Source organism: Delphinus delphis, chromosome 3, assembly GCF_949987515.2.
Source record: "Delphinus delphis chromosome 3, mDelDel1.2, whole genome shotgun sequence".
NCBI lineage: Eukaryota > Metazoa > Chordata > Mammalia > Artiodactyla > Delphinidae > Delphinus > Delphinus delphis.
The window spans coordinates 116,801,654-116,829,266 of record NC_082685.1 but is presented as its reverse complement, the minus strand read 5'-3'; the positions used below and the strand labels follow the sequence as shown (position 1 = coordinate 116,829,266).

Genomic DNA, 27,613 nt, shown 5'->3' with positions numbered 1-27,613 from the left:
TAGGCACAGTTCTAGTTCATGGATTCGACTATCCCTGACTCAAACCAATAATGCATGTTACTTTAATGCAGTCTCATGGATTTAAATGCTATGTGTCAACTGATGACTTTTACAATTTGTATCTCCAGTCTGTACCTCTTCTCTGATCTCCAGACTCATATATTCAGCTGTCCATTAAAAGCTCCTTTCGGGTGTGCAGTAAGGGACCTTTAAAAATATCCCAAATCAAATTTAACATGCCCTCAAATAAATCCCTGGTCTCCCCTGACTGCTTCTCCTTTTAGGCTTTTCCACCTCAGTAAATGGTACACACATCATCCCAGTTGCTCAGGTCAAAAATCTTGGCCCATCAGCAAATCTGCTGGCTCCACCTTCAAGACACACCCAGTCTAACCCCTTCTCCTCACGTGCACTGTTAATACTGTTGTGCAGGCCAGTCATTTCTCCCCTGGATAACTGCAGTAGCCCCCTAACTGGTCTCCTGTTTCCTGTCCTCGCCCTCCAAATATCTGCACATAGCAGCTAGACTAGAATAATCCTCTAAAAATGTTAGGTTACACCATGCCATCCGGTGCTCAAAACCTTCAAATGGGTTCTCATCTCAGAGTAAAAGCCAGCGTCCTTACTAATGGGCTGGCAGTCTTCACCACCTGTCCTTTCCTTTACCCCTCGTCTCCCTGGCCTCAAATCCTGCTGCTCTGCGCCTTGTGCAGTCCGCTCCAGCCACATGGGCCTTCCTCATACATGCTAGGCACAGTTCCCTCCAGGGCCTCAGCACTGGTGTCTTTGTCTGCCACGCTTTTCCCCAGGCGACCGACCCCATGATCCTCAGCCTCGTCCGCGTGGGTCTTTTCTCAAATGTCATCTTCTCAGGAAAGCCTTCCCTCACCGCCCTGTGTTAGGCTGCAACCTCCACCACTTAACCAGAACTCTCTTTCCCTCTTCCTTGCTTTGTCTCTGTATCACATATCACCACGTGACATGTTATATACTTATTACGTGTCTCCTTCCGTAGACTAGAAACACCACGAGGGAAGGGATCTTAGTCTATTTTGTTCCCTTCTGTATCCTCAGTGACTATTTTAACCATTCCTGACACACACTAGATGTTCAATAAATATTTCTTGAATGACTGAACGAATGAATGAACGTACGTAGTCCCAGGTTAGCACAGTGATTATAGGGGCTTGTTGTTTGAAAGGGGCTTTGGAATCAGACAAGCATGGGTTCAAGCACTGTCCTTGCCACTTATTGTGTGGCCCTAGGCAATTCACATAAGTCTCAGTTTTCTCCTCTGCAAAATGAGGGTAATAATCCCTGCCCTGAAGGGTTGCGGTAAGGATTAGAGAGGATTTATTTAATTAGGATTAAATTACGTAGGAATGGGCATTCACAAAGAGCAGTTGTTAAATATAATTTGTGTAATCAAGATAGGTACATGATTGCTTGTGAACCAGATCCGGGAAAACGCTGACACCCAACAGTGGCCCAGCAGACTGTCACTGGAGGAAACTTAGCGGGCATTCTTGCAGAGTCTATTCCAGATACTATCTTAGGCATATTAACCTCGGCATTTTAAGAATTAAAATGTTGAACTCTGTAGAGATGAAGCATCATGGAAACCAAAAGGGCAAGCAAATTCTCTTACCACTGGGTATATCAAAGGATATAATGTCCCTTTTATAAATCCTTTATAAACCTTCCCCAAAGTCCTTGATCTAGCATTTAAAGCCCATAATGGAACTTATTTTCAGACACTTCTTTTTTAAAGAACAAACCATTTTCTGAACATGTCCAGCTCAGATCTGGAATCATCACATTCATGTATAATAAACACAAAACCTAAGTGTCACTCACTGTTTTGTTTTAAACAAAGATCCTGGTGGTAACTGCCACACTCTCAGAGGCGTTGCCACCATCCTTTGTTTGGACTTCCTTGTTACCATACAGGTAATAACATCCTCATGGCAGCATGCAATGTCAGTGAAAAGGCCAAATCAATGAGGAAAGAAAAGGTTATTTTCAAGTGAAGAAGTTATTTAGAATAAAAGGCAACTTTCTGACATAACTATGTTTGTTAAAAAGTACTCCTTTCCCTGATTCACTAAAGCCAAAACTTCATCCCTTCCTCAGCCACACGACTGGGTGCAATGGTGTCGGGTTCCGCTGACTCAGGGGAGGAAGCAGCTTCATTGTGGAACTCAAGACTCCTGGTTCCAGCTACATACCCCCAGGTAGCAAACCATATATATCACAGACAGCCTACGGACTGGGAGAAACTATTTGCAAATGATGCGACCGACAAGGGATTAATTTCCAAAATATACAAACAGCTCACACGATTCAATAACAAAAAAACAAACAACCCAATCAAAAAATGGGCAGAAGATCTAAATAGACATTTCCCCAAACAAGACATACAGATGGCCAAGAAGCACATGAAAAGATGCTCAACATCGCTAATTATTATAGAAATGCAAATCAAAACTACAATGAGGTATCACCTCACACCAGTCAGAATGGCCATCATCAAAAAGTCTGCAAACAATAAATGCTGGAGAGGGTGTGAAGAAAAGGAAACACTCTTGCACTGTTGGTGGGAATGTAAATTGGTGCAGCCACCATGGAGAACAGTATGGAGGTTCCTTAAAAAACAAAAGTAGAGTTACCATATGATCCAGCAATCCCACTCCTAGGCATATATCTGGAAAAACTCAAATTCGAAAAGATACATGTACCCCAGTGTTCACAGCAGCACTATTTACAACAGACAAGACATGGAAGCAACCTAAGTGTCCACTGACAGATGAATGGATAAAGATGTGGTGTACACACACACACACACACACACACACACACACACACACACACACACAATGGAATACTACTCAGCCATAAAAAAGAATGAAATAATGCCATTTGCAGCAACATGGATGGACCTAGAGATTATCATACTAAGTAGAATAAGTCAGACAGAGAAAGACAAATATGATATCACTTATATGTGGAATCTAAAATATGATACAAATGGACTTGTTTACAAAACAGAAACAGACTCACAGACATAGGAAACAAACTAATGGTTACCAAAGGGGAAAAGGGACGGGGGGGTAAAGTAGGAGTTCGGGATTAGCAGATACAAACTACTACATATAAAACAGATAAACAAAGTCCCATTGTATAGTACAGGGAACAGTATTCAATATCTTGTAATAAACTATAATGGAAAAATATATAGATATCTGAATCACTTTGCTGTACACCAGAAACTAACACAACATTGTAAATTAACTATACTTCAATTAAAAAAAAGAAAAAAATCATATAAATCACCATTTATCCTTTTCCATATGGACTTTTCTGAGGAAGGATAATGGCCCACCCTCTATCACTGCATATTTTATACTCATATACAGTTAGACAAGAAACAACTAATGTACATCACTGCAAAAATTCCTGTGGCTGCCTGGCTCGTATACCCTAGACGAGGGTTTGTAAGCTTGGCACCACTGACATTTTGGACCAGATAGTTCTTTGTTATGAGGGCTGCCCTATGCACTGTAAGAGGTTTAGCAGCATCCCTGGACTCACTAATATGTTATTTCATTGAGTGAAAAAACGACTTTGATAAACCAGTTTTCAAGGCCTCTATTTGTAAAATGGACAAATTTCCCACACACATATCTGATGTCCACAGCCAGCTAGAAGGTATGAAAACAAAAGGCAAAGTTTGGTGCCAACGCAACACAGCCCCAAGAAGAGGAGAGCAAGGTATGTGTACCTCGTAATTGTTTTTCCTTCTTCCACTACTCTGCCTTTTTCTTCTATTTCTTTTTCCTTTTTTGGTGGGGGAGCGGGGGACGCGCAGGGTGAGTGTGGGTTCATTCCAGTGCCACTTAATTTCTCTTGAACACCTACTTTACACGACTCCATGGGGAAGAAGAGGACCATCTCTACCCCAAGACAGCCTGAGGCAGACCTACGTGACTAACTAAAGCACAAAGCAGGTGATGATGCTTTCCCTTCATTAGAGCTTTCCCATCTCTGGGCTTGAAGTGCTCTTGCTGTGAACACCCATATCACTTTGTGTCTCTAATGATACTTTTTGGTTTATCAAGGGCAGGGCTTTTTCAACCACTCCATTATTATATCAAGAGGAAGGTTCAAGATACATCAAAAGGCGCCTTTTGCTCAGTAAATTAACCATCATGCATGAAGCATGATAGGTGCATATGTGCCTGCCCCCTCTCTCTCCCTAGAATATAAGTTATTTGAGGGTAGGGTCTATCGTGCACTCATCTGTGTAAACTCAACAGTTCTTAGTACAGTGCCCAGCATACAGTATGTGCCACACAGAGGCCTGTGAGCGCAGGAGAGCAGTGCCAGAACAGAGAGTCTGTGTGCTGTAGTCACCAAGCTTCTAAGGGAGTGATCAGTGCTGCTGAACAGAGCAGAGGGGAAAGAATCATTGCAGTTGGTATGCAGCAGAGTGAAAGCCAAATTCTCAGGGTCTAATGAACCAGCAACGAACCAGTAAGTGGAGATACCCTTTTAAGAAGTTTGGAGACAAAAGGAAGGAGGGACAGGGTAGGAGCTTGACTGATGGCAGGATAAAGGCTTTTTTGTTTCTAAAAGGGAAGGAAGTCTTGAATAAGATTGCAGGCTTGGAAGAAGAAATCTGTAGAGACGATGCAAGATGGAAAGAGAAGATGGCTCTGGAACAGGCAGGCAGGTAAGGAATCAGGTCACAAGTGAAGAGCCTAACCTTGGAAAGGAGGGCGGGGACACCTATCACTTTGAAGTAGAAGGGATGATGGAGAGAACAGGAAAGGAGAGAGCTGTTAAGGCAGAAACAAGGGAGACTGAGGTTGTATCATGTGGCCTAAATTTTCTTGATAAAGCAGGAGGCAGGAACATCTGCTCACAGTTCTGGTGGGGCAAGGGTCTAGGGCTTAAGCAGACCCAATAGAGAAGCTATTGAGGTAAAAATGAGAGTCAGTAAGAGAAATGAAAGAACTAAGTTGAAGAGGACAGCTGTAAATCTGTAGAGGAATCAGCCTGACATTACAACTTTGTATGTCAAACTTAGTGGGTCAGAAGCAAGGAGACAGAGAACAAGTGGCGGTGTGTTTGTCTCCTAGGGCTGCTGTAACAAAGTACCAAAAACTGAGTGGCTTAAAAAAGCAGAACTGGAGGCTAGAAGTTCAAAATCAAGCTGTCAGCAGGGTCACACTCTCTTTGGTGGCTCCAGGAGACAATCCTTCCTTGTCTCTTCTGGCTTCTGCTGTTGGCTTGCAATCCTTGGCTTGTGGATGCACCACTCCATTCAGGTAGCCATCTTCTGCCCATGTGTCTTCACCTTGTCTTCCTTCCGTATCTATCTTTTGTCCAAATTTCTCCTTTTTATAATTTGATTTTAATTTGATTATCTTTGTAAAGACCTTATTTCCAGCTAAGGTCAGATTCTAAGGCATTGGGGTCAGGGCTTCAACATATTTTTTCCTTGGTGGTGGTGGGTGGACACCATTCAACCCATAACAGGTGGCTCCAAGGATACAGGTCTGTGGACGGCAAGTGGGCCTGGATAAAGGGAATGAGAAGAAATTAGAGATGCATCAGTGGGATGGCCAACCATGGGGCCCAGACTGGAAGGCAGGCAAGCAGGGTCTGAATTCTGGAGATTGAGGATTTGAGTGACAGGGTTAAGGCTAAGGGTTTGCAGGCAGAAAGTACAGGGAAGAGCTGGTTCAGCGGGAGTCACATGATGAGAGAAAGGGAAGACTGGGAGAATGCGACTTCAGGCTGTAAGAGCTTGGATTAGTGATACGAGACTGGAGGTCTGGCTGTGACTATGGCAGGTCAGCTAGAGGGAAGGTCATCTGTTACAGTTCAGGTCATCCCCAGAGGCCAGGGTACTGACAGCAGTTTCTCCATCCACGTGGAAGAAATACAGACGGTGATATTGGTGAAAAGACCAAGGACAACTCTGGTCAGCTCTCACCATCTAGGAGGGCGGTAGGGTATCCTATAGCTCAGGGGAGGAGAGCCTGGGGAAAGGGGAGTAGATGGTGGGGAAAGACTCTCGAGAGTTCCTGAGAGAGATGCGGGCACATGTGTGGAAGAAGTCCGGGCGTGGAGAGCTTGGAAACTCCTGCTGGGCAGCAGCACAGTGAAGTGGTCTCTTGAAGCCTGGAAGTAAAGTGCCACAGGCACAGACAAGGAGGAAAATGCAGGCGAAACTATGAGCTGAAATATCAACCAGATGCTTCATGTGTGATGGTTGTTAATTTACTGAGCAAAAGGCATCTTTTGATGTATCTTGAACCTGCCTCTTGGTATAATAAGGGCTGAAAAAGTCCTGCCCTTGATAAACCAAAATGTCAGAACCAACTTTTGGTCATAACCCTCTTCCTAAGTAAGACTCAGGCCCTGTGTTGGATACGGACTGCAGGTATGTATGAAGGGAACATGCAGGGTGAGAAGCAGTGGGAGCCTGACCCCACGTAAGTTACTTAGTTTCAGTTTCCTTATTCAAAAATAGGGTAATAGCAGCTCACTCATAGGGCTGCTGGAGCTCAGCGAGTCCTGAACACAAGTTAGTGGTTGTGGTGATTATTACTATTATTACACATGCCACAGTCTACTGGAGAAGGAGGGTTGAAAATATGTTGCTCAAAATCATAGTGACTATAATGACGATGAAACTCCCTACTCCTCCCTCCCCTCCCCCAAAGATGAAGAATACACCAAACGATCCTAGAACATTTATTTCCACAGGTTCTTGATACAATCCTGCATAAAAGTACACCACTACACATGAGGGCAAAATTACACAGCAAGCAAGAGCGGCCACTGACCCCTTCCACAGAGAAACCCCAGAGAGAAAATTTCCACCTCCTGGCAGTTTTACAATCAGTCATGTCTTCTACGCACTGCAAGCCCCAACCCATCTCTCATTTTCTCCAATTGCTAACTGAAACTTGTGTTCACAAATTGTATGTGTGTTCATGTGTGTACACAGAAGGCTCACTTTACCTACTTGATGAGGGGCTGAGACAATGCTTTGTAAGAAAGTTACCGCAACATGATGGGGAGTCAAGCCACGGAAGCTTCAGAGCTAGGGCTAGCTCTCTCCTCAAAAGCCCTCACATGCTAAAAATGCCACCGGGGGTCCCTGAAATTTGAGAGCCAGTAGGTCTTTTGTTTGCTCCTGTACTGAACTTCTCCCAGTTCAGGTCTGGGAGGGGAAAGTGGGGATGTGCGGGCATCCCATACCCAGCTCAGGCTGAGAGCTTGCACGCGAGAGGAGACTAGGGGACAAGGTCTCAGGACCTGCAGGTGGCCTCGGCTGGGGACACAGAGACCATTCAAAAGCTTGTGCTTGAGACCAGATTCTTCAGTCACGGCTTCTCCCACCACCATCGCTAGGTATCAGGGATTTTCAGTCTTCAAAATTGATCCCTGTCCCCCAAGAATTCCACTATAAGCGTCGAGAGCCCTTATTTAAGGTATTTAGCTAGTGGCTTCAGTCTGACCATTTGCCACTTTCATGGTTCCAGTCTTCTTGGCATCCGGGTGGGTGGTCACGTGGCTTGACATGTGAACAGCGTGGCTTCTGTACCTTAGGGGGTCTGCTTTAAGAACAGGAGAAGGTGGATGCAGGACACTGAGGCTGCCCTCATGGTCACTGTGGATCCTGAGATGGGCTCTTGTGAAGTTCCTGTGGCCCCTAATTAGGCAGATGCCTCTGCTGCCCTTCGAGCCTCCTGCGCCTGCTTGGCCCTCTCCCTCTGCTCCTTTTCCCTCTGAATCAAATGTACCCAATCCAGATGCCACTGCTGTAGCTTCTGCTCGTAGGCAGCGATGTCTTCTGCTTCACAGGTAGGGAGCTGTTCCTTGACAAGCTGGGTGGTCAGGGTCAGAAGGCTTTCTGACTCAACTTTGCCCAGAGCCTGTAGCTTAGAATGTAAGGCCTATTGGAAACAAAGGAAAAAAAAAAAAAAGAAAAAAAAAAAAGATGTGGGAGGGGCAGGTAGGTAAAGAATACAAAGAGGAAAAGAGAAGAGGTTAAGTCACTTACAAAATCTCCACACATTCTGCTCACAGGAGAAGGTACTTTATTGGGAGCCTGTCATGCTGCCTTTCATCCAGGCACTGTTAGCTTTTGCTGTTTTTTTTTTAATTTCAGCCCAGCAATTCTGCTAAGATGCACCACATGTCATTTCTTCCCCTTCACTCACAAACGGTAAATGGAACTCCATATGCTGTGACTCCCTGTGTAATTTCTTGTTTTAGACCACAAACACTGCACAAGAAAAGAAACCTTCATTTCCACTCTGACCTGCACCAAACCAAGCAGCAAACTCCAAGAACAAAGAACCCTAAGATGGAAACAAAATGGCAGAAGCAGCTGATAAAATGGAGCAAGTTCATCCATAGCTTTTCCTGTAGAATTACTGGGATAAATGTTTGCCTAAGCAGTATTCCTTTCAACAGATGGAATTCATGTCAACGCTTTCTTACTAACGGCATGCTAAACAGCTCCCATGAGTGCCTGCGCTATTATAAGCCTCCACGTGCTGTGCTTCACTGCAGGTCAGCCTTGACAGCCTGACTACTTATGGCTCCATCTGAAACGGCAGCTCGATTTGGTCAGTATTGTATTTCTGGAGAAGTAAAGTACTAAAAACACTAATCTACTTAAGTGCTTCAAGATGCAGATCATCAGAGACCCACTTATGGCCCCAGACTTAGCATATATGACACACCCCATGTTCCACAAAACAAGTGCAGTTTACTGGCATAGGTGATGAGGCCTGCTCTAACAGCAGGGGCTGGAAGGTGGGAAGGATCCACGGGCTTCAAGGAGTGGCCAGACGTCTGGTGTGACAGGTCAGCCACAAAAATGAGCCCCCAAAGAGATTACCTGGGACTAACAAAAATCAGGCACCAGGAAGAAAAGGAAGCGTAAAATGAGAATTCTTTCTTTCTGATATCACTTCCCACCTGGTTTGAGGCCAAGGAGACAGCTTGGGACACCAGAATAAGGACTCAACTCTGAGTCAGCAAATCCAAAGTGTTCAAATTTGTGTTCAAATCCAAAGTCAGTCACTTATGGACTAGGTTCCCTCAACCTTAGTGTCATGTAACACAGGAAGAGCAGTATCTACCACCCAGGTAAGGGTAAAGGAAACGCAGTAGTGCCTAACACACAACTAGCAGTCAAGAAATATTGGTCTTTTTTTGTGTGAATTAAAAAAAAAAATGCACTGTGGAAGAGTGAGAGCTGAGAATTCAAGGCTGGCACAGATTTCTATTCTCCGAGATTAAATATATAAGCAATAAGAAAAAGGTGGTAACTTTAAGAGTTGTGGGGCAGCCTTGGTCAATAAGAACATGGTAAATGATAATCTATGGGGCTAAGCAGATTTTTTGCTTTTTAGCTTTTCTAAATCTGCAAAGTTAAGAGGAAAGAACAGGTATGTAAATTCTTAACCTAGCTGCTAATTCTCCATGTACCCTGAAAACATCGATTAACCTTCCTTTTTCAGTTTCTAAATTATAAAAAGGGGAAGTTGAGCAATTACCTTATAGAAGTACCGGGAAAAACAGCTACTAAAGGTATTAGGATCCTCCTTAGAACAAGGGGAAATAGATTTCCCACAGCTGGTTCAATATAATTACTGCAAAGATTTCAATGTAATACTCTGGCAAAGTATACATCCCTCTGCACCAAAAGGACACAATGGGTCAGCTGGGAGGGATGGGAACGTTTTCTGCTTCACACAATGAATTCTCCTTCAGGCAGCAATTTTTTTTTCCCCCCCGCTTTGTGCTAAATAGATGAGAAACACAGCAAGGAAGAGGCCAAGGGCTTACAATCTGAACGTGGCTCTTCCTCCCTGACTCTGATCACAGAGCATTTTGGGACGTAGAGTTGAAAGCTACCAAAGGCAGTTTGAGTGCTCAGGTCTGTCCTGAAACCTGTAGAAACCTGTTTACACCATCCATGTAGTCCAGAGAGCATTTCCAATGGCCCTAGTGCACACCACAAAGCTGAGCAAGAGAAGATGCCTGCATTTCATCTTCATCATATTCAAATGAGGCTCTGTGATTTCTACCTGGGTTTCTGGTGATCAAGAAGCTTCAATGTAATATGGAGAAATGACCAGATCCTCTTCACCCAGGGCTGAAGTCAGGTGCTTGCTATGAGAAGGCAAACTGTTACCCACCCATCAGGCAGACGTCAGGGATGAGTAGCGGATAATGACATGCTGCCTCAGGAAAACTGTGACCGATTCGCTCAAGTATGAAAAGGAGCATAAAAATTCCATTTGTTTCTTTTAAGACCACTTCCTGTGTGAAGCAATAACAATGTGATTTTTTTTTTTTTTTTTTTTCTGTATGCGGGCCTCTCATTGTTGTGGCCTCTCCCGTTGCGGAGCACAGGCTTCGGACGCACAGGCTCAGCGGCCATGGTTCACGGGCCCAGCCACTCCACGGCATGTGGGATCTTCCCGGACTGGGGAACGAACCGGTGTCCCCTGCATCGGCAGGCGGACTCTCAACCACTGCGCCACCAGGGAAGCCCAACAATGTGATTTTTGATGTCAGTTTTTAATGCCCTTGTGTGTGACATTGATGCATGAAAGGACTGCTGGTCTATCACCATGGCAGAGAAGCTGAGAGGGACTCAATTCTGCTACAACTCACCTCAAATCGTTCCAGGTAACGGGGAAGCTTGGACTGTTCAGTTTCTTCCACATCCAGCTGCTCCACCAGTTCTTCTGACCTCTGGGTCTTCTCACCTTCTTGGGGCTGGTCCTCTGAAGACCCCTGGGCCGGAGCGGTCACAGCCGCCTTCAGCGCTCTGTCCAGCACATCGAGCTGCAGAGCAGAAAGGGGGGCAGAGATTAAACATCCTATGGCCCTGAAAGCACTGGGAAAGGAGGCTGGAGAAGGGAAAGGAAGGGAAACCTGGGATCTAAAATATTGCGAGAAGAGTTCTCTTATCAAATTATAGGGAACAGAAATGGTTATATAATTTTACACTAGAAACACCCTGTCCCATGGCATGAACACTTAGTACAAAACAAATGGAACAATAAGCAAGCTCAGACTTATCTGTATAAGTGAATCAACACAGCAGCTTTTGATTTCACTTTTAATCACCCAGGTAAGAATTCAAGAATCATGCTGGATGGGTACTGAAGTACCACCCCTTCCATGTTTTTCTTCCTCAATTGCTTTGGAATTGGGAGAAAGGGAAAGAAAAACCACTACAGACCAGAACCAAAATGGGCCACTTTGAATGCACAGTAAAACCTCTGAATCTAGGCAGGGACCTTCTTCAGAGAAAAATTTTAGCTCATAGGGTATCCAGAGATTAGGGATCAGTCAATCTATATAAGCTGCTGACAAAGACCAGATAGGCATACATGAAATTTATTGTAACAGGTGATTTCTATGGCTTAGAAAGTAAATAAACTATAAAACGGAAGGTTTCTTTTTGTTTTGACCCCTCTCCCCTACCACTTTCATTTTGGGGCAACCTCCCTCGACCCTCAAAGGGCCTAATCATCAGAGATGGGACAGAAACAACCTCAAGGCCAGCATTAGCACCTGCATGGATAACGATTAATTCTGTCCATGTCACTTCAGAACAAAAATCCAGAAAATACTCCAAGGCTTTTGAATGCCACTAATACATTATACCCAAATGTGTATGTGGGATATACATACAAATACATATACACATACATATATGTGACACATATCCCACTCTTGCTGACATCTGAATCACATTCCTATGAAGTCAGAACACAAACAACGCAAATCTGTCTCCAACTGGAAGGAGTATTTCCCTGGCAAAGCATTTATGTATAATTTTGTGTTTTCAATCACCAGCACTGACTACAGCAGGGTTAAAACATGAAAATGTATTTAGAAATGTGTATACTTGGTAAATGTCGGCAGAGAACATAAGGCCTCACTAGACACCAGTATAAGGAGCCAGTATAGGGACCAGACTTGTGCATCCTGTGACTGCGCAGAAGCCATGAGGTGAGTCCTAGTGATCAGCATCAAGGCAAAACAAATAAGCAGCTGCTCAAAGTTAACTTTTACACCCTGTTAATGAAACAACTGATGTCCTTCTATGCCTCACTCTGGCTACAACAGCTGCTTGGGCAGGAGCGAACACTGCTGGCTCCCTATCGGGTGTAAGCTCGTCGCGTGCTTTCCTGTAGCCTGAGCTCACTCTAGTAACTTCGTAGTGTCAAGAGCCCAAGGTGACCAAGAGGGATGAGCTTTGAGGCTGGTGGGAGGACAGTGTCCTAGTCCAGGCAAAGTGAACGCCTTAGAACTATGAAAGGAACATTTGGTCCAGATCTCCTCAGCATCATGCATTCACCACAGAATAGTTTAATGGAAGGAAAGAAAGACAGTGCCATCTCTAGTCCCTAGACTCATTTCTTGAGAGCTTGTATGATGGAAAAAACTGACAGGTAGTTAGGCTCCGGGGACTAAATGAGGAGACAGAAATGCCAAAAATTAAAGATGAAATCTTAACCTCTCAAGCTCCTACTGAGATTTTACTTTAGGGGTCAGGCGGAATTAAACAGTATTTTACAGAATTCAGTTTGAATTTTAGGGAAGGGGAATGGTCTTCCTCCCAGATAGTGAACTATAAAATCAACATCAATCCTATTTTCTAGTACTTTTTGTCAGTAACATTGAGAATGTTTGTGGTTTTTCACTCCTTTTCACCTGAATAAGTACATGGTTCTATAGAGATAAAGAAAGTGGGGCATGGGGGAGACAAGGAAAACAAATCCAAAGCTTGACTTATGAGTAACAGGAGATGATAAATCCCACCGAATTAGAGACAGGGAACTTACCGCTTCTCTACACAGCTTTCCGTCTTCTGGGGAAGAGGCCACCTTCTCCATTACTTGAAGGGCTCTGTTGAGGTACCCTGGCTGCCACAGCAGGGGCATGTTATGGTACACAGCCCGCAGCCCTTGCTGCAATTCCACCTTCCCTGTGGCCAAAAAGAACAATGAAGAAGGCTCAGCTGTGGCTTCCCACTATGTCTGAGATGGAGGACTTGAAGGCACAAGTGAATACTTACCTGGCAGCTCTAGAAATAGAGAAGGATCGTTTCAAACCTATACCAAGAGCCTCATCCCACCCAGTGAATGGGGACACTTTGGATGTATGATGAAAAATGTAAAATTCTATGTATACACCTTTCAGTATAAAGTCATATGAACTTATTTTTCCTCTTTTTCATTTGGACTACTGGAGATTATCTCATGAGGATATATGAATCAAAGGGTTGAGGGAAATTTACAGACGTTGCTATTTATTTTTTATTTATTTATTTTAATTTGGCTATGTCGGGTCTTAGTTGTGGCACGTGGGATCTTTAGTTGCGGCATGCGGACTTCTTAGTTGAGGCATGCATGTGGGATCTAGTTCCCTGACCAGCGATCGAACCCAGGCCCCTTGCATTGGGAGTGTGGAGTCTTACCCACTGGACCACCAGGGAAGTCCCTACAGAGGTTGTTACATCTGCCTCTAAGTGGAACTACCCTGACAAAACAAGTCAAACAACTGAAATACTAGTTTTGTTTCAAGAACAAAATATTCCTCTGAAAAAGAAATTCCACAACTTTTTTACAGTGGAAATCTTGTCAATGTCTGACAACTTCCCCTGCCAGGAAATGTTTGACATTTTTCAAAATGCTCCAAAACACCCCATGAAACACTATGAAAAAAAAAAAAAATCTCACTTTGCTCTCCTTTCCTTTATTTGAGGTTCATCAGTACTTAAATCGTATAGTCCTCATTCATCCTTTTGGGTCTCAGGACATGAATGTTTCTCTTGGTACCTCAAACAATCACAACTGGAGCTTAAAACATGGCTGGCAGCAAGGCCCCCGAGTGAGGACAGGGGCTGTCTCTGGACTCCTGGGGAACAGAAACTTCTGCACTAATGACCAAAGTCACCTTGAGCTGCCAGGTCTTAAATCTACCTTCACTTATCTTTCCCGGGAAGGAGGATTTGGGAAAGCTGTAGTGGAACATAAATAGACAAAGCTCATCAGGTGACAGCTAATTTTAGATCTGTAAGATGCTTGGGGCTGGCTGCAGTCACGTTCTGGGAAGCTGCTTCTGTCAGAGGTGAATGAGGCTGCGCAGCACAGGACACAGTGAGAGCAAAGGGCTTTGGATCTGATGCTCCCAGACCCAAAACACCCGGGCCTCTGCTTAGCAACAGGAACAACAAAGTACATTTTCTTAGCCTTGACAACTTCCCGGCCAATTCATGCAGTGTAACAATCCTGAGTGCTCATCTGAAGGCAAAGGCCAAAAACGTGTAAATCAATATCAAAAGTAGATGGTAAGTAAAGAGAAAATGATTTTTTAAAAGAGTGGTCAACTCTTTTGTTAGTCTGATCACCAGCCTGATGAACTCCTCTCTCTGAGTCAGTTTCTATCAGAATCAGCATCTGAGAATGCCACACTACATTTTATTGGTGAAGATCAACTCCAAAAGCAGTCAAACTGCTATAACTTAGGTGATTTGCAGAAAACAAAGGTAAGCAGACACAATGTATGATCAGAAGGGACTTTCTCAAATGCCTACCTACTTAGGAGAGAGACTGCAAGGATAATGAAATAACATGCATTTAATAAACCTGTGTAAGTCGGGACACATTTTATGCACATTTAGGGTGGATGTTATTTGCCCAGATTCCACACAACCCAAGTGCCGAGGCTGCTCCTCAGAAGGCTTTGCCCTCCTGACTGTCTGATTCTCATGCAAGCCAGGGTCTAAAGCAGAGCTAGCTGTCCTGTGTGTGGCACAGCCACATTGCACCAGTGAGCCCCTCTCTGCTTTCCCAAGTGCTGCTGGATGTGCTCTCTGAGTTTCTCTTCCCTCACACCTGAAAACAATACCAAGGATATGTGTTCAACTCCAACTCTTAATTTCTTTCCTCCTGGACTTTAAGTTTAAGAGACAGAAATATCTTTGTTAATAATGGGAAAGATCCTACTGGCCAGTTCTCCCAAAAGAGGGTCAGAACTTTCCTTTCTTTATCCCTTCCTCACACTGATCACCACTAAAATAATCGAGAGCCATCAGAACTAATTCTCACCTTGCCAGGGGTGGGAGGTTTTAGAACCCGCTTTATTGTCTTAGGTCATAACTGTAAGGCCATCAAAGTCTAGTTTTACGTCTAAAAATGAAAGCTGTATTGGAATTTCACTCGCAAATTTAAATCAAATTATAACTTTATTATGAAGTAAAAGAATGCATCAGTTCTATCCATGAAGAACAATGTTTGTAAGGACCTCCAGCTTACCAAGAAGCGCATAGCCGTACAACTGGGAACTCAACCCCACCGAATTCTTCTGCTTTAGGCCTGGGAGTAACAGGGATGCACCAAAGTTCCTCTCCTCTTCCCACTGCAATAGAATATACCAGATCACGGTGCAGCCAAGCAATGCATAAATGCATTTTGTACGCAAAAATGTGATTTTTAATGACACAGAGGAAAAAAGAACATGTTATAACATTAAGTAAAAGGAGCAAAATAACAAAACTAAAGGTACATTATAATTCTAATTTTGGAAAGAAAAGATATTTATGTTTAATGAAAAATACAGAATAGAAATGCCCAATATGTTAACAGATTTCTGGGCAGTGAAATTACAAGCAATTTTGGTTTTCTTCTTTGTACTTTTCATTACTTTCCAAATTTGGGGCAGTGAGTAAGAGTTCCTTTTACGATCAGAAAAGCAAAACAAAATAAAAATAAAGCGTACACTCTGGACCAGCATTGCCTCGAGACAATCAACAAAGATTACCCATGCTGTTAGCCCTGTACTCACACTGCTATGAAATGACAGAGCAAGCTTTTTGAATTTTAAACAATTCAGCAATAAGACTCCTTCTACTTCACAGTGTTCAAATAAATATAACTATTAGGCTGCCTTTAGATAGATTTACGCCTGTCAAAAATCAATTAGGCAATCAGAAACACTTGGCAATCATTTCTTTCAACCCAGGGTGCAAAATTACACTTCAATAAAATTGAAGCCTTATGAGACACGGGAAAAGAAGGGGCAAAGTACAAGCATTGCTAAGGCTGCTGCAGACTAGCAACAGCAGGGACGGGGGACTCACTGTAAAGGCAGGCCTGAGGAGAGCCTTGGCAACTCCCCAGACGAGGGCTGTGATCTTCTCGGTGCTGGTGCAGTAGGAGCACACAGCGGCCTGAGCCTTTGTTCCAGCTTGGAAATACAGAACGCAAAGCTCAGGTGGCCCTGCGCTGGTCAGAGAATGAACAAAGTGTGCAAGCTACAACTGCAGCCAGGTATATAAGTGGGGTACCCCAGGTGTTAAGGGGCACCCAAACCTCTTTATTGGGAATGAACTTCGTGCAATGCAAGTGCAATTTCTTAAGGTTTTTCTAAACCTTTGAAACAAGCAAAGACCTTGGGAGGAAAGCAAAGCCTCCTCAGGGGCTTCTGCAGCACACATAAGCAAGACAGTTGGTAATGAAGGACCAGGTCATTTCACTTGCGAAAGCAAATCCCTTGGAGGTTTGATGTTCCCCCACAAAAACTGCATGAAAAGGGGCCCAGGGAAAAATTAATAAGGAGGCTTAGAAGCATTTTTTCTTTTCTTTAGGGAAAAACATGACCTATAGCATCAGGATGCAACAGGGGCTAAAAGCCAAATGAGCAGCATCCTTGCCGTGCTAGAACTGAGCAGGGGTGGTGATGGTGCTGCAATGGTGATTCTTCCAAAAGCACTTTTACAAAGATGAATGAAAGCACATGGATGTGTTAGAGATTTTTTGGATGACTGGGAAAAATACAACCACTGCTGCTTAGATGAAAGGCTAGTTATGTGTTAACATAAAATATCAGGTCTCTTCCAAGCCTTTACCTTCTACTCTATGTACTATTATGGACTAAATCAGGAGCTATTTTACCAGTGTCCTCAAGGTTTTCTCATTTTATGCTTCAGCTTCTCCCATTAATACAAAGCAAACCCTCCTTCTCTCCTTCCTCCCTCCACTCCCCTTCACAGCCAGACATCTCAAAACACCGCTGATGCTCACTGTCTCCTTTCTGCACCTCGGACTCACTCCACAATCCACTCCAATTTGGTTTCCTGCTCCATTACTCTATGGCCCTCACACCACTAAGTTCAACGCATTTCATAAAAGTCCTCGTCTCACCTACCCTCTGAGGAGCGTTCTACATGCAGACCACCTCCTCCCACGGTGTTTGTTCCAACACATTCCTGACTCTCCTTTTGGCCTGTGGCTCGCCTGCAGACACTTACACGTGGATTTGTAAATTACATCTCCAGTCCAGATTTTTCCATTAAGATGGCAATTTCCCTTGTGAAATCTCTTGACTGTCTCAAAGGTATCTCAAAATGCAACATATTCAGAGCCAAATTAATGATCTTCCTCATCAAAAGAAGTCTTTGCGAACACATGGTGACCCTTTTGTCCAGATACCCCAGGCAGAAACTGAGGAGGTCAGACTTCACCCCCACCTCCCTGCCTCCACATCTACTTCCTTCCTTATCATGCTCTTTGCCTCCTAGATACGGTCATCGGCTACTTTGTAACTCCACCACATTCTGGTCCCCACACTACCATTACTCTTACTCAGACGACCATGATAGTCTCCTACGTGCTCTGACCATAACCACCCTGGCCCTGATCCAACCTCCTACCCATGTCACAGCCCAGATACACAAATCTGACCATGCAGAAAAGTTAATTCTGCTTAACTTTTCAGTGGCTTCTATTTTTAGAATGTAGATGAAACAGCTTAGCATGACCTACCTTCTGCAATCTCATCTCACCCTACAATTCTCTCTGTGGCAGCTACACTATCTTCCTAGCTTCTTCCAGCCCCTTTCTGCTCAGCATGTTCTTTCTGCCACAGGACTTTTGCACATGTCATTTTCTCTTTTTGGATTGTTCTTCCTCTCTTCAGTCTGTTAATTCCTATTCATGCTTCAAATATTAACTCAGGAAATATTTCCTTAAGGAAGAAGGCTTTCCTAACAAGTTTAAAATACAAACAAAAACTCACTACCATACAGGCTTTTCATAGAAGACGTCTTTGTAGTGATCATTATAGTCATCATTTTATATTCGTGTGTTTGTTTTAAATGCCTATATTCATCTTAGATTGTAAGAAGGAAATTTTTGCTCACCACTGTATAAGGAGCACTTGAAATGTATGGAATGTAGTAGTTGCTCAATATATATTTAATGAACTAGTGAATGTGAGGTGTGCCATAGGCTATGACATTCATCTTACAAAAACAAAACACACAATAAATTTTTTTAGAATGGGGGCTAGACTAAATGAGCTTTTCAGTTCCTACCCAAAGTAGTAGTTTTTGGTGTTACATGTGAGGTTAAGGGCAGACTGTAGGGCCAGGCTGCTTGGCTTCATCACCTACTAGCTGGGTGGCTATTATGTAACATCTCTGTGCCCCAGTCTTCTCATCTGCATGGAGTTGTGAGGATTAAATGAATTAATAAATCTAAAACACCAAGAACACAGCCTGGTGTAAAGTAAGTGCCATTTAAGTATTAGCTACTGTTGTTGTTACTGTTGTTATTCTTAGGATAGCAATAAACAATGACTAAATGTCCTAACCTAAGAGATGAAACCAAACTTAGTCTTCTGGACTGACCCAGAGCAACCTTAGGAAAGTACTGACATAAATTAAACAATGAGTATTTAATACCCGAGGTCGTGGTCGAAGCTGGCTGCCTCACTGCTTCGTTGGTATGCCATGTCCAGCTCTCACTGATCATCGATTACCTACTTCTGCACGTGTGAGGTGCACTTAGCCTAGCTCAAGTCTCAGAATGCACATAAGGACTTTCCCTTGAGATTCTTCCGAGTGGAAGAATGTCCAATTCCACTTTGTTAGAGCCCAGTACCTAAAATGTACAGGATGAACACTCATTCCTGGTTATACGGGGCCACAGTGCTACACATCAGGCATCTTTTTCCAGATGCTGAGGGCAGAGGTCTCCTCTGGTGCCCACATCACTACTGAGCAGCCACTGCTTGCTTCTTCTAAGGCTCTCACTGCTGCTTTAAGGTAGATCACTTACACTGAAGTCTGTCTTCTTTGCCAGGCAGTAGTATAAAACGTAGAGGGAGAGGAGTTGGGTGGAGGGAACCTCAAAAGCTTCTTGCAACATGATCTCAAAAACCACAGACAGAGCATCTGGAAAGAAGATCAAAGTAAAAATGAGAGGTAATTAGTTTTAGGTAACATCATCAAACCTGTATTTAACTATAAACACTCTTAAAAAGTGGGACATGACAGAAAAATAAACAGAATTAAGAAGTTAAGAAATGTGGGCTCTGGTCCTAGTTCTTCCATAAACTAGGTCTTTCCCAAGTTTTCAGCTTCTATTGTACACACTACTGTGTACTGAATCAGGTGCTATTGTATCACTGTCCTCAAGGATGTCAAATAAACCACTCAATTTCTCAATATCATCTTCATGATGTTAAAATACCATTTGTCCCACATACATCACAAGACTGTTGACAGTCCAACAAAATAATACATGTGAAAATGCCTCATAAACTGTGAAGCAAATTTAAGGCATCATGTCCATCAGCTGGAAGAGCTAAGGCATACAGAAAGGAGGCAAATATATTTTCCAGGTCACCCTGACAAGTAGAGAGGGGGCTTGGCTGACTGCCCCACTGTATGTTCTGGAATTTTCTCCCTGTTTGGGCAAAAGAGAACAAATGCTAGAGACAATTCTAAATCTCAGGTATTATTTCAAAGACAGAAAACTGATGACTACAAAAAGGACAATCAGGCTCAATTTAAAAGAATTGAAAGAATGGAAAGGAAATGCTTATTCATAAGTTATAATTCCGTGAGTGTAACATAGAAGATATCTGTTTTCACATGAATGCTGATCATAGGAGACCAGACCGTAAGCAAGGTCTGATTTATTGTCCCTCAATATTTCACAACATAGGCAGAAGGCAAGAAAATCAAATTCAAACAATTTCTTTCCCTTAGTATTTGTTGTTAAATCAGAGAATGTTAATATTGGTTTAAAATACGGTGCCTGCACATAACACAGGCACAACGAATGTTTTTGAATAACTGACTGGGCTGTTCTGTTAACCGATCTCTGCATATAGGGCTGCATAAGAGTCAGCACTGATTTGCAGCTGTTGCTAGCCAGCTGGTTTTGTGTGTGTTGTCATGGTTCTACATGAGGCCACAGCCAAGAATTTCTATATATTTTTTGCAAACAGGGAAACTGAGATAGACAGGCAGACCAGGGAGGAGTCACCCAGTCAGTCAGTAGCAAAATAAGAACCTGGAAGAGATTAAACAAACAACACTCCCATCTCACCAACAAACCGACATTTTAAAAGAACACAAAGTTACAAATCAGTTTAAAAAAAATCTGTTTTGCCAACTGTTCAATACTGAATCCAAAATTACACATGAAAAATAAATCAAATTTATTTTATCTCTAATTTATATTCATTTCAGTCGGCTTGGGAAGTGAAATTAGGTTGATCCGTATAAGTAATTTCCTTTTCCTCCGTAATTATTTATATACTTGGGTATTTCCTATTTTAGCAATAAAAAGTATAACATTTTCTAAATTTTTGCCATAAATAATAATAATCTGCATCAAAACTTTATTTTAAAAAATCCTCAATATTATTTACTCTGAATTTAGAAGGAAAAAAAAGAAAAAAACCAAACCCAAAACTCCTTTTACCCTTCCAACATTACCTTTAAAGAGAGAGGGGAGAAAACTGCTACTACATAATTTTCCAATGATAGAGTAATAAAGATTCTTAAATCTGATGTTCACAGAGAACAGACGATGAAACATGCAAAAGCTAATTATCTTTTAGTTGAATTCAGGAAGCCCATGTTTAAAATGGGTAAGGGATAATGAGCATTTCAAAAAATAATGCACAGGGCTTCCCTGGTGACGCAGTGGTTGAGAGTCCGCCTGCTGATGCAGGGGACACGGGTTCGTGCCCCGGTCCGGGAGGATCCCGCGTGCCACGGAGTGGCTGGGCCCGTGAGCCATGGCCGCTGAGCCTGCGCGTCCGGAGTCTGTGCTCCGCAACGGGAGAGGCCACAACAGTGAGAGGCCCGCATACCGCAAAAAAAAAAAATAATAATAATAATAATGCACAGCAAATATTTTTAGGCAGTCAACAACTGCAAGCCTTATGAGAGAGAAGATAAAGCAGAGGCCCGGAGAAGAGAAAGGAGAGAGGTCCCCGGTCCCCAGGTCCCCAGCCTCATCACTGAGTCCAGGCAGTGACGCAATGGAAAAGGCTGAGGGTGCTGGTGTGCAGGAACAAGAGGATGTAACCCAATGACAGGAATCACAGGTGTCATAAAAGCATAAGTGACCACCAGTCCACATCCACATTCCTGAGGTAGTGACTACCCTAACACAGGCATGACTCCTCAGAACCAAGCCTGAGGATGAAATGGTGGAAGGGGAAGCCAGTGTGTGTCTTTACACAACGGCATGGCCTCCTCTTTCCTTCTTCACTGTCTGCGTAGCTGCAAGCACGAGCGTGCTGTACTACCCTTCCCTGTCCACTGGAGACTGGCAGGGCTCCACCTGACTGCTCTGTGGGGTCTGCCACATCCGCACCTTTCCTTGGCCTCCCTTACTGTAGCTGAAGGTAAGAGCCACTTTAAATTAATTCCATGGGGTCAGAGGATTTTGGGGGTAAAGAGATCTCAGAGTTCACCAATGCACTTACTTTAGAGAAGGGGGAACAAAAGCCTAGGGAGGTGAAATGACTTTCCTTCATAGCGAGGGTACTACTCTCTCCAGTATATAAGATTTTATACTTACACACTTCACATGCTGTAACAACTGTGATTTAAATAAAGGAAGTTAGCAAATGGTGCTTAAAAAAGTCAAGCTAATAGCTGAATTAATATAATCTTAACTAGCCATGGAAGCTCAGGCAAGGTTTATTGCTTCACTAAATTCATTGTCCTTTGCCCAAAGAGACATGAACAAATAAACTTCAGAAACTCAGAGGAAAAAAGACCTGAATATGGTTCTCCTATCTGGCCAACTGGTGTGGTAAATCAACTACGCACCTATTTCTGACTGAAAGAGTGATGTAGAGAGTCATTAAGAAATAAAAAAAGTGAAAGTGCCTACATTTACTTCCCTTTGGGAACTGAAGATCCATTATACATGGAACTGGGTTTGGTTTCTTACCTTTGTAATTTTCTTCCTTTATGAAATGATCCATCAGTAAATTAAATGTATAGTTATCTGGAAAAATACCATATTGGACCTGTAATGAAAATAAAAGTGAGATAAGGGAAAAAATATTCATTGAATTCAGTTTATAATTTATGCCTATGTATTATTCAGGAAAAACCTTGGCACCGTTAGCTGTAAAATATCTGACTATCATTTCACAGCATCTGGGACGGTGAAACAGAAGCTGTGACTCATGCCGTTTGGTAACTGGAACTGTTGGTCAGGGTGAGAAAGTTGTGAGTGGGTGTCTGATATAAGACAACTGACGTCTGAAAAATAAAGCTCAATTCTAACACTTCATCATAACTTAAAAAAACCCCAAACCAAACCAAGACAATAAAAAACCACCATACTGCACTCGTTCAGTGATTCTTTTCAGAAGGTATGAATATCAATGCAAAAATGGACTCCCATGAGAAAGCACACATTAACACATTATGCAGCATTTTCCGGTCCTTAGAGCGCTTTTTCTCCAACTTTATTAAGATATAATTGTCATATAACATTGTGTAACTTTAAGGTGTACAACATGATAATTTAACACACATATATATTGCAAAATGATTATTACGATAAGGCTAGTTAACAAATTCATTGCCTCACATAATTACCATTTTTTTGGTGGTGGCAGTGGTGAGAACATTTAAGATCTATTTTCTTGGCAACTTTCAAGTATACAATACAGTACTGTTAACTACAGTCACCGCGTTGTACATTAGATCCTCAGAACTTACTCATCTTACAGCTGGAAGTCTGTATCCTTTGACCAACCTCTCCCCATGTCTCCGTCCTCCCAGTCCCTGGCATCCATCATTCTACACTGTTTCTATGAGTTCCGCTTTTTTAGATTTCACATATAAGTGAGATCATGACGTATTTGTCTTTCTTTGAGTGACTTATTTTACTTAGCATAATGCCCTCAAGGTTTGTCCATGTAGTCTCAAATGGCAGGATCTTCTTTTTTATGGCTAACTATTCCATTGTATGTATATGTTCATATACACACACCCCACATCTTCTTTATCCATTCATCTGTAAATGGACATTTAGGTTGTTTCCACGGCTTGGCTATTGTGAATAGTGCTGCAATGAACATGGGGGTGCAGGTATCTCTTTGAGATAGTCATTTCATCTCCTTTGGATTTATACCCAGAAGTGGGATTGCTGGATCAAATTGTAGTTCTATTTTTAATTTCTTGAGGGACCTTCATACTGTTTCCCATACTGGCTGTACCAATTTACATTCCTGTCGACAATGCACAATGCCACATTCTTGTCAGCATCTGTTATCTCTTGTCTATTAGACTAGTTTTTAAAGACCCAAGAAGCCTGAAGTTGCCATGGCTCCCATGTGACTTGCACGCACAATCAAGTCTGACTACTAATGGTCTAGGCTGTGGTCATGTGTCTGTTTTAAATCCTTACTTCAGTAGGCTCATCCCCCCCACCCCCCGTCAACCACCAGAAACACCTGAGGAATTCTTTTTTTTCCAATTATACCCATCCCCTTAGAAATTCTGATAACCCTAAACCCCAGTTGCAAATCACTGCTGAACTGAGTCACTATTACCAGCACGCTGTGCAGAATGCCTCAGATGTGCCGAAATGGAAAAAAAGTTTAGAATCCATTGCTTTAAAGGTTGTAGCTCATGAGCAGTGCTTAAATTCATCAAAGCAGTCAACCAAATCTGCACTAATCCCTAAGGCAGGGTAAAAACAAAATATCTTAGAACAATAAATCATTAAAGCCAGAAGGAACCTTAGAAATCAACTGGTCGGTGATTCTCAACACTGACTGCAAACGAGAATCAGCTTGGGAGCTTTAAAAAGACACCAATGAGGTATGAAAAGGCAGAGCACAGAGTATTTTAAGGGCAGTGAAACTAGTCTGTATGATACTACAATGGTAGATACATGTCATTATACATTGTTTAAACCCATAGAATGTACAACATCAAGAGTGAACCCTAATGTAAACTATGGACTTTGGGTGATTATGTGTCAATGTAGGTTCATCAGTTGTAACAAATGGCTCACTCGGGAGGCTGTGCACGTGTGGGGACAGGGAACATGTGGGAAATCTCTTTACCTTCTGCTCAATTTTATTGTGAACCCAAAACTGCTCCAAAAAAATAAAATCTATTTTTTAAAAAAACAATTAAAAAAATACCAATGGCTGGGCTCCAGAAAGATCAAATTAAATTAGAATCTTGGGGGTGGAGAAAAGCATCTATAATTTTTAAAAGCTTCTTGTGTGATTCTAACGGGCAGCCAGGGCTGGAAATCACTGATTTAGTACAACTCACTTGACTTAAGAGTTGAAAAAACTAAGACCTAGAAGAATAAAATTACTATTTGCCTGAAGTTATGAGCAATTGGTAGAATTTATGAGGTTAAGCTTGGGTCTTCTGACTCCTTGTCTGGTGTTCTTTCCACTAAAAGACTAGTAAGAGTAGAAAATGAGACAGACATTTTTTGTCTTTCCAGAACTTCTTGTTTTGTTTTCATAGGGATCTTCTTCTTTGAGTACGATCTGTGTCATTAAAGTCTGAAGTGAAGAGCATGATTTAATCCATTCCTTCCCCTGGGGCCTAATATTAGATTTATCAGTGAACCTGCTTATCTACTTTATTAAATTATAAGCTTTCCGAGGGAAAGGATAGGACATTGCTCCTTTTTTGGGACAATGCCATACCCAATACAACATCTCACACACAAACGATCTGAAATGTATAAGTTAAATTAGGCCCAAGTCATGGGAATCAGAACTCCCAAAACCAAAATTAGTATTTCTTTTTGAGGTCTGCCACAGAAGGTCCAGTGACACTACAGAAATAATACATTTCCACAGAAATACTGTTAAAGTGTTGTTAAGGGTCAAGCTAGGATTGTAGCTTGAGACTCACAATAATAACATTCTAAACTTTTGCTTATTTTGTACTTATTTCATACTATGAAGGGAATGAAGACTCAACCCTTGGGTAGAGTATAACATGCAGAAAGACCCTAATCATAGGGGCTCTGGGGCTTGAGGGGAGGACTCAGGGACTTAGGAAGCCATGTTTTGAATAACCTAGGAAGTCTGTCTTCTTAAAAATGTGTAAGATGATCTGAATGCTCTGGAGATCACACTCCAGCAAAATGGTCACATCTTTTTCTCTAAACTTCACCAAAGGGAACTAGGCAAAAAATCCAAGACTTAGGGATCAAGAATGAAATGACCACCGACAAAGTTCTTGTGATTAGATTACCTTTTGCTTTTACCACTCCATTTTTAAGTCACTGTGCTTGGAACAGCCACAGCTACCGGAATGTTTATTGTTAATGGGCTGGTTAATTTATACCAGCTCCATTCTAAAAAGATTTTCTGAGGGCAAATAAATTTAAAAGTTACTTCTTGTACTATTCTCTGCTGTTCTGTAATGGTACAAACACCAAATCACCTAAACTCAGGAGAATAAGCTGCAAATGCCAGGAAACCACTCACCTTATTTACAAGGGTATATAAGGCCTTGTCTTGTGCACCATATTTTAGACACTGCCTAATCCAGGTGTGGATAGTCCAATCTCTCAGGTACCAGCAGTTGGGGCTGTGTCGAAATCTAAATAAAGTATAAGAAGAGAGAAAACTGGGGTTAACTCTTAAATGTCAATGCCAAAATCCCTCTTCCATCAGCAGGTCCTGATGTGCAGTCAATGTGATCATAAAAGTCATAAAGACCAACAGTTGCTAAAAGCTTGAGGGTAAAACTCATTCACTATAAAGTCTGAAATGGGAAAAAGAAGGCAAAATAATAATAAACAAAAAGTATAAAAATTTTGTTCCTTATTTATATCCCCAATTCAATACGTTGTTTTAACATAAGATTTACAAAAATGATTTCAGGAATATGCTCTACTAACCATGGTGTTACATAAGTACACATTTCATTAGAAGACATGTGGAAGCTTATACTTTAGAAGTTTAAAATAAAACAGATGAAGCAAAAATGAAAACTAGGATAGCATAACAATTCTAGAGGAGAATCAGCTTTGAGTTATATTGCTATTTCTTGTGGCACTTAGGAGACATTAGGACACTCTTCAGTGAACTGAAAGAAAACAAAAAGAAAAAAAAAATTTTTGAGCAAAATTTAGCATTCAGGCCCTCCAGGATCCGTGATCACGCTTTCTCACAGCCCTATTCCAGTGCTTCGGTCTATCTCCTCTTGCTTCCTACTGTTCTCCACATGGTTTTAAAAGGCCTAAGCAGTCCAAGCTGAGGTGTATAATAGTACCAGTATTCCGACAAAAGAATGGAACTTGGAAAGGAATTCAAATGCTGCTCTTGCCTTGAGTTGGCACACACTGGTTGGAGCAGCTTCTCCTTGCTCTTGGGGGTCTGTGCCACAAGGCTGAGTGAGAGGGGAGACCTCTCACTCAGGTGAGAGGTGTGAGTGTGTGAGGCCGCCTCTGTTCATCTGCTTTGATCAGGACGGTTCCTCAAACATCATCTCGTGTCAGCTGAAGTCCCCACTTTGACCACTGAGGAAGCAAGTCAATCCCTGGACCCCACAAAATTCAAACAGTTTTCTTAAAAACAAAAGGCAAGACAAAAACTTAAAGTGAAAGAATTTTGTGCCATATTTGAGAATTGGGGCTAGAGGCTAATACTGGTGTTTTTCAAAGGCTGGTTATTCAATCTGCCACCTGCTATTTCCTGCCATCTGGCATTGGGATAGTTTCCTGCTGAACAGGTTCTCTGCCAAAGTAAAAGCTGAGAAAAAGAGAGCAAGTGAGAAGTAGTATTTAATTTAGGCTATTTATTAGTGATCTGGTGAGAGATTTGATAAAAATAAGATCTGAAGATGTTTTACGGATTTAAAGTCATCTAGCTCTGTCCAGTTTTTTGACTGCCTTAGATTTGGCTGGAAAATGTCTCTCTCACTCTTTCTTTACAGAATTAACCCCTTTTGATAAAAGGAGAAGGATAGAAATATGTCAAATTATGTTTAAGATGAGAGTGACCTAGCCAGAGAAAGCCATTGTATAAGTGCCCTAGATAGTAGGTCTAATGAGATCCTCTGCATAGAAATGAAACAAACTATATCTTTTAGTATTTCATGCTTTCCCTCACATTTTAAAGTCAACAGTTGAGCAACCTGAGCGTCACTCCTTGTTACTCTGAAAAATCTGAGATTTGAAGTGTAATGGCCAATTAACAGCTAATTCTATTTAAAAAAAAAAAAAGTCAAGTGAAATAC

At 42.2% G+C, this 27,613-nt stretch overlaps 1 protein-coding gene across 2 annotated transcripts in view; it reads right to left on the bottom strand.

Moving 5' to 3' along the window:
• Positions 1–5,084: 5,084 nt before the first annotated feature.
• The window catches only part of MRPS27 (mitochondrial ribosomal protein S27), a 100,437-nt gene continuing 77,908 nt past the window's right edge, over positions 5,085–27,613 (bottom strand). Inside the window, exons 6-12 of one of the 2 annotated variants that reach the window (XM_060009334.1) lie at positions 25,858–25,972; positions 22,323–22,401; positions 19,179–19,294; positions 15,375–15,477; positions 12,900–13,042; positions 10,714–10,887; positions 5,085–5,580 (exon numbers count right to left, since the gene is read on the bottom strand). In XM_060009334.1, the coding sequence (XP_059865317.1) occupies positions 5,488–5,580; positions 10,714–10,887; positions 12,900–13,042; positions 15,375–15,477; positions 19,179–19,294; positions 22,323–22,401; positions 25,858–25,972 (823 nt within the window). In that variant the 3' untranslated portion in view covers positions 5,085–5,487. Of the gene's footprint in view, positions 5,581–6,712; positions 7,974–10,713; positions 10,888–12,899; positions 13,043–15,374; positions 15,478–19,178; positions 19,295–22,322; positions 22,402–25,857; positions 25,973–27,613 lie in introns of those variants that run through there. The other variant, XM_060009333.1, reaches the window with a different exon arrangement.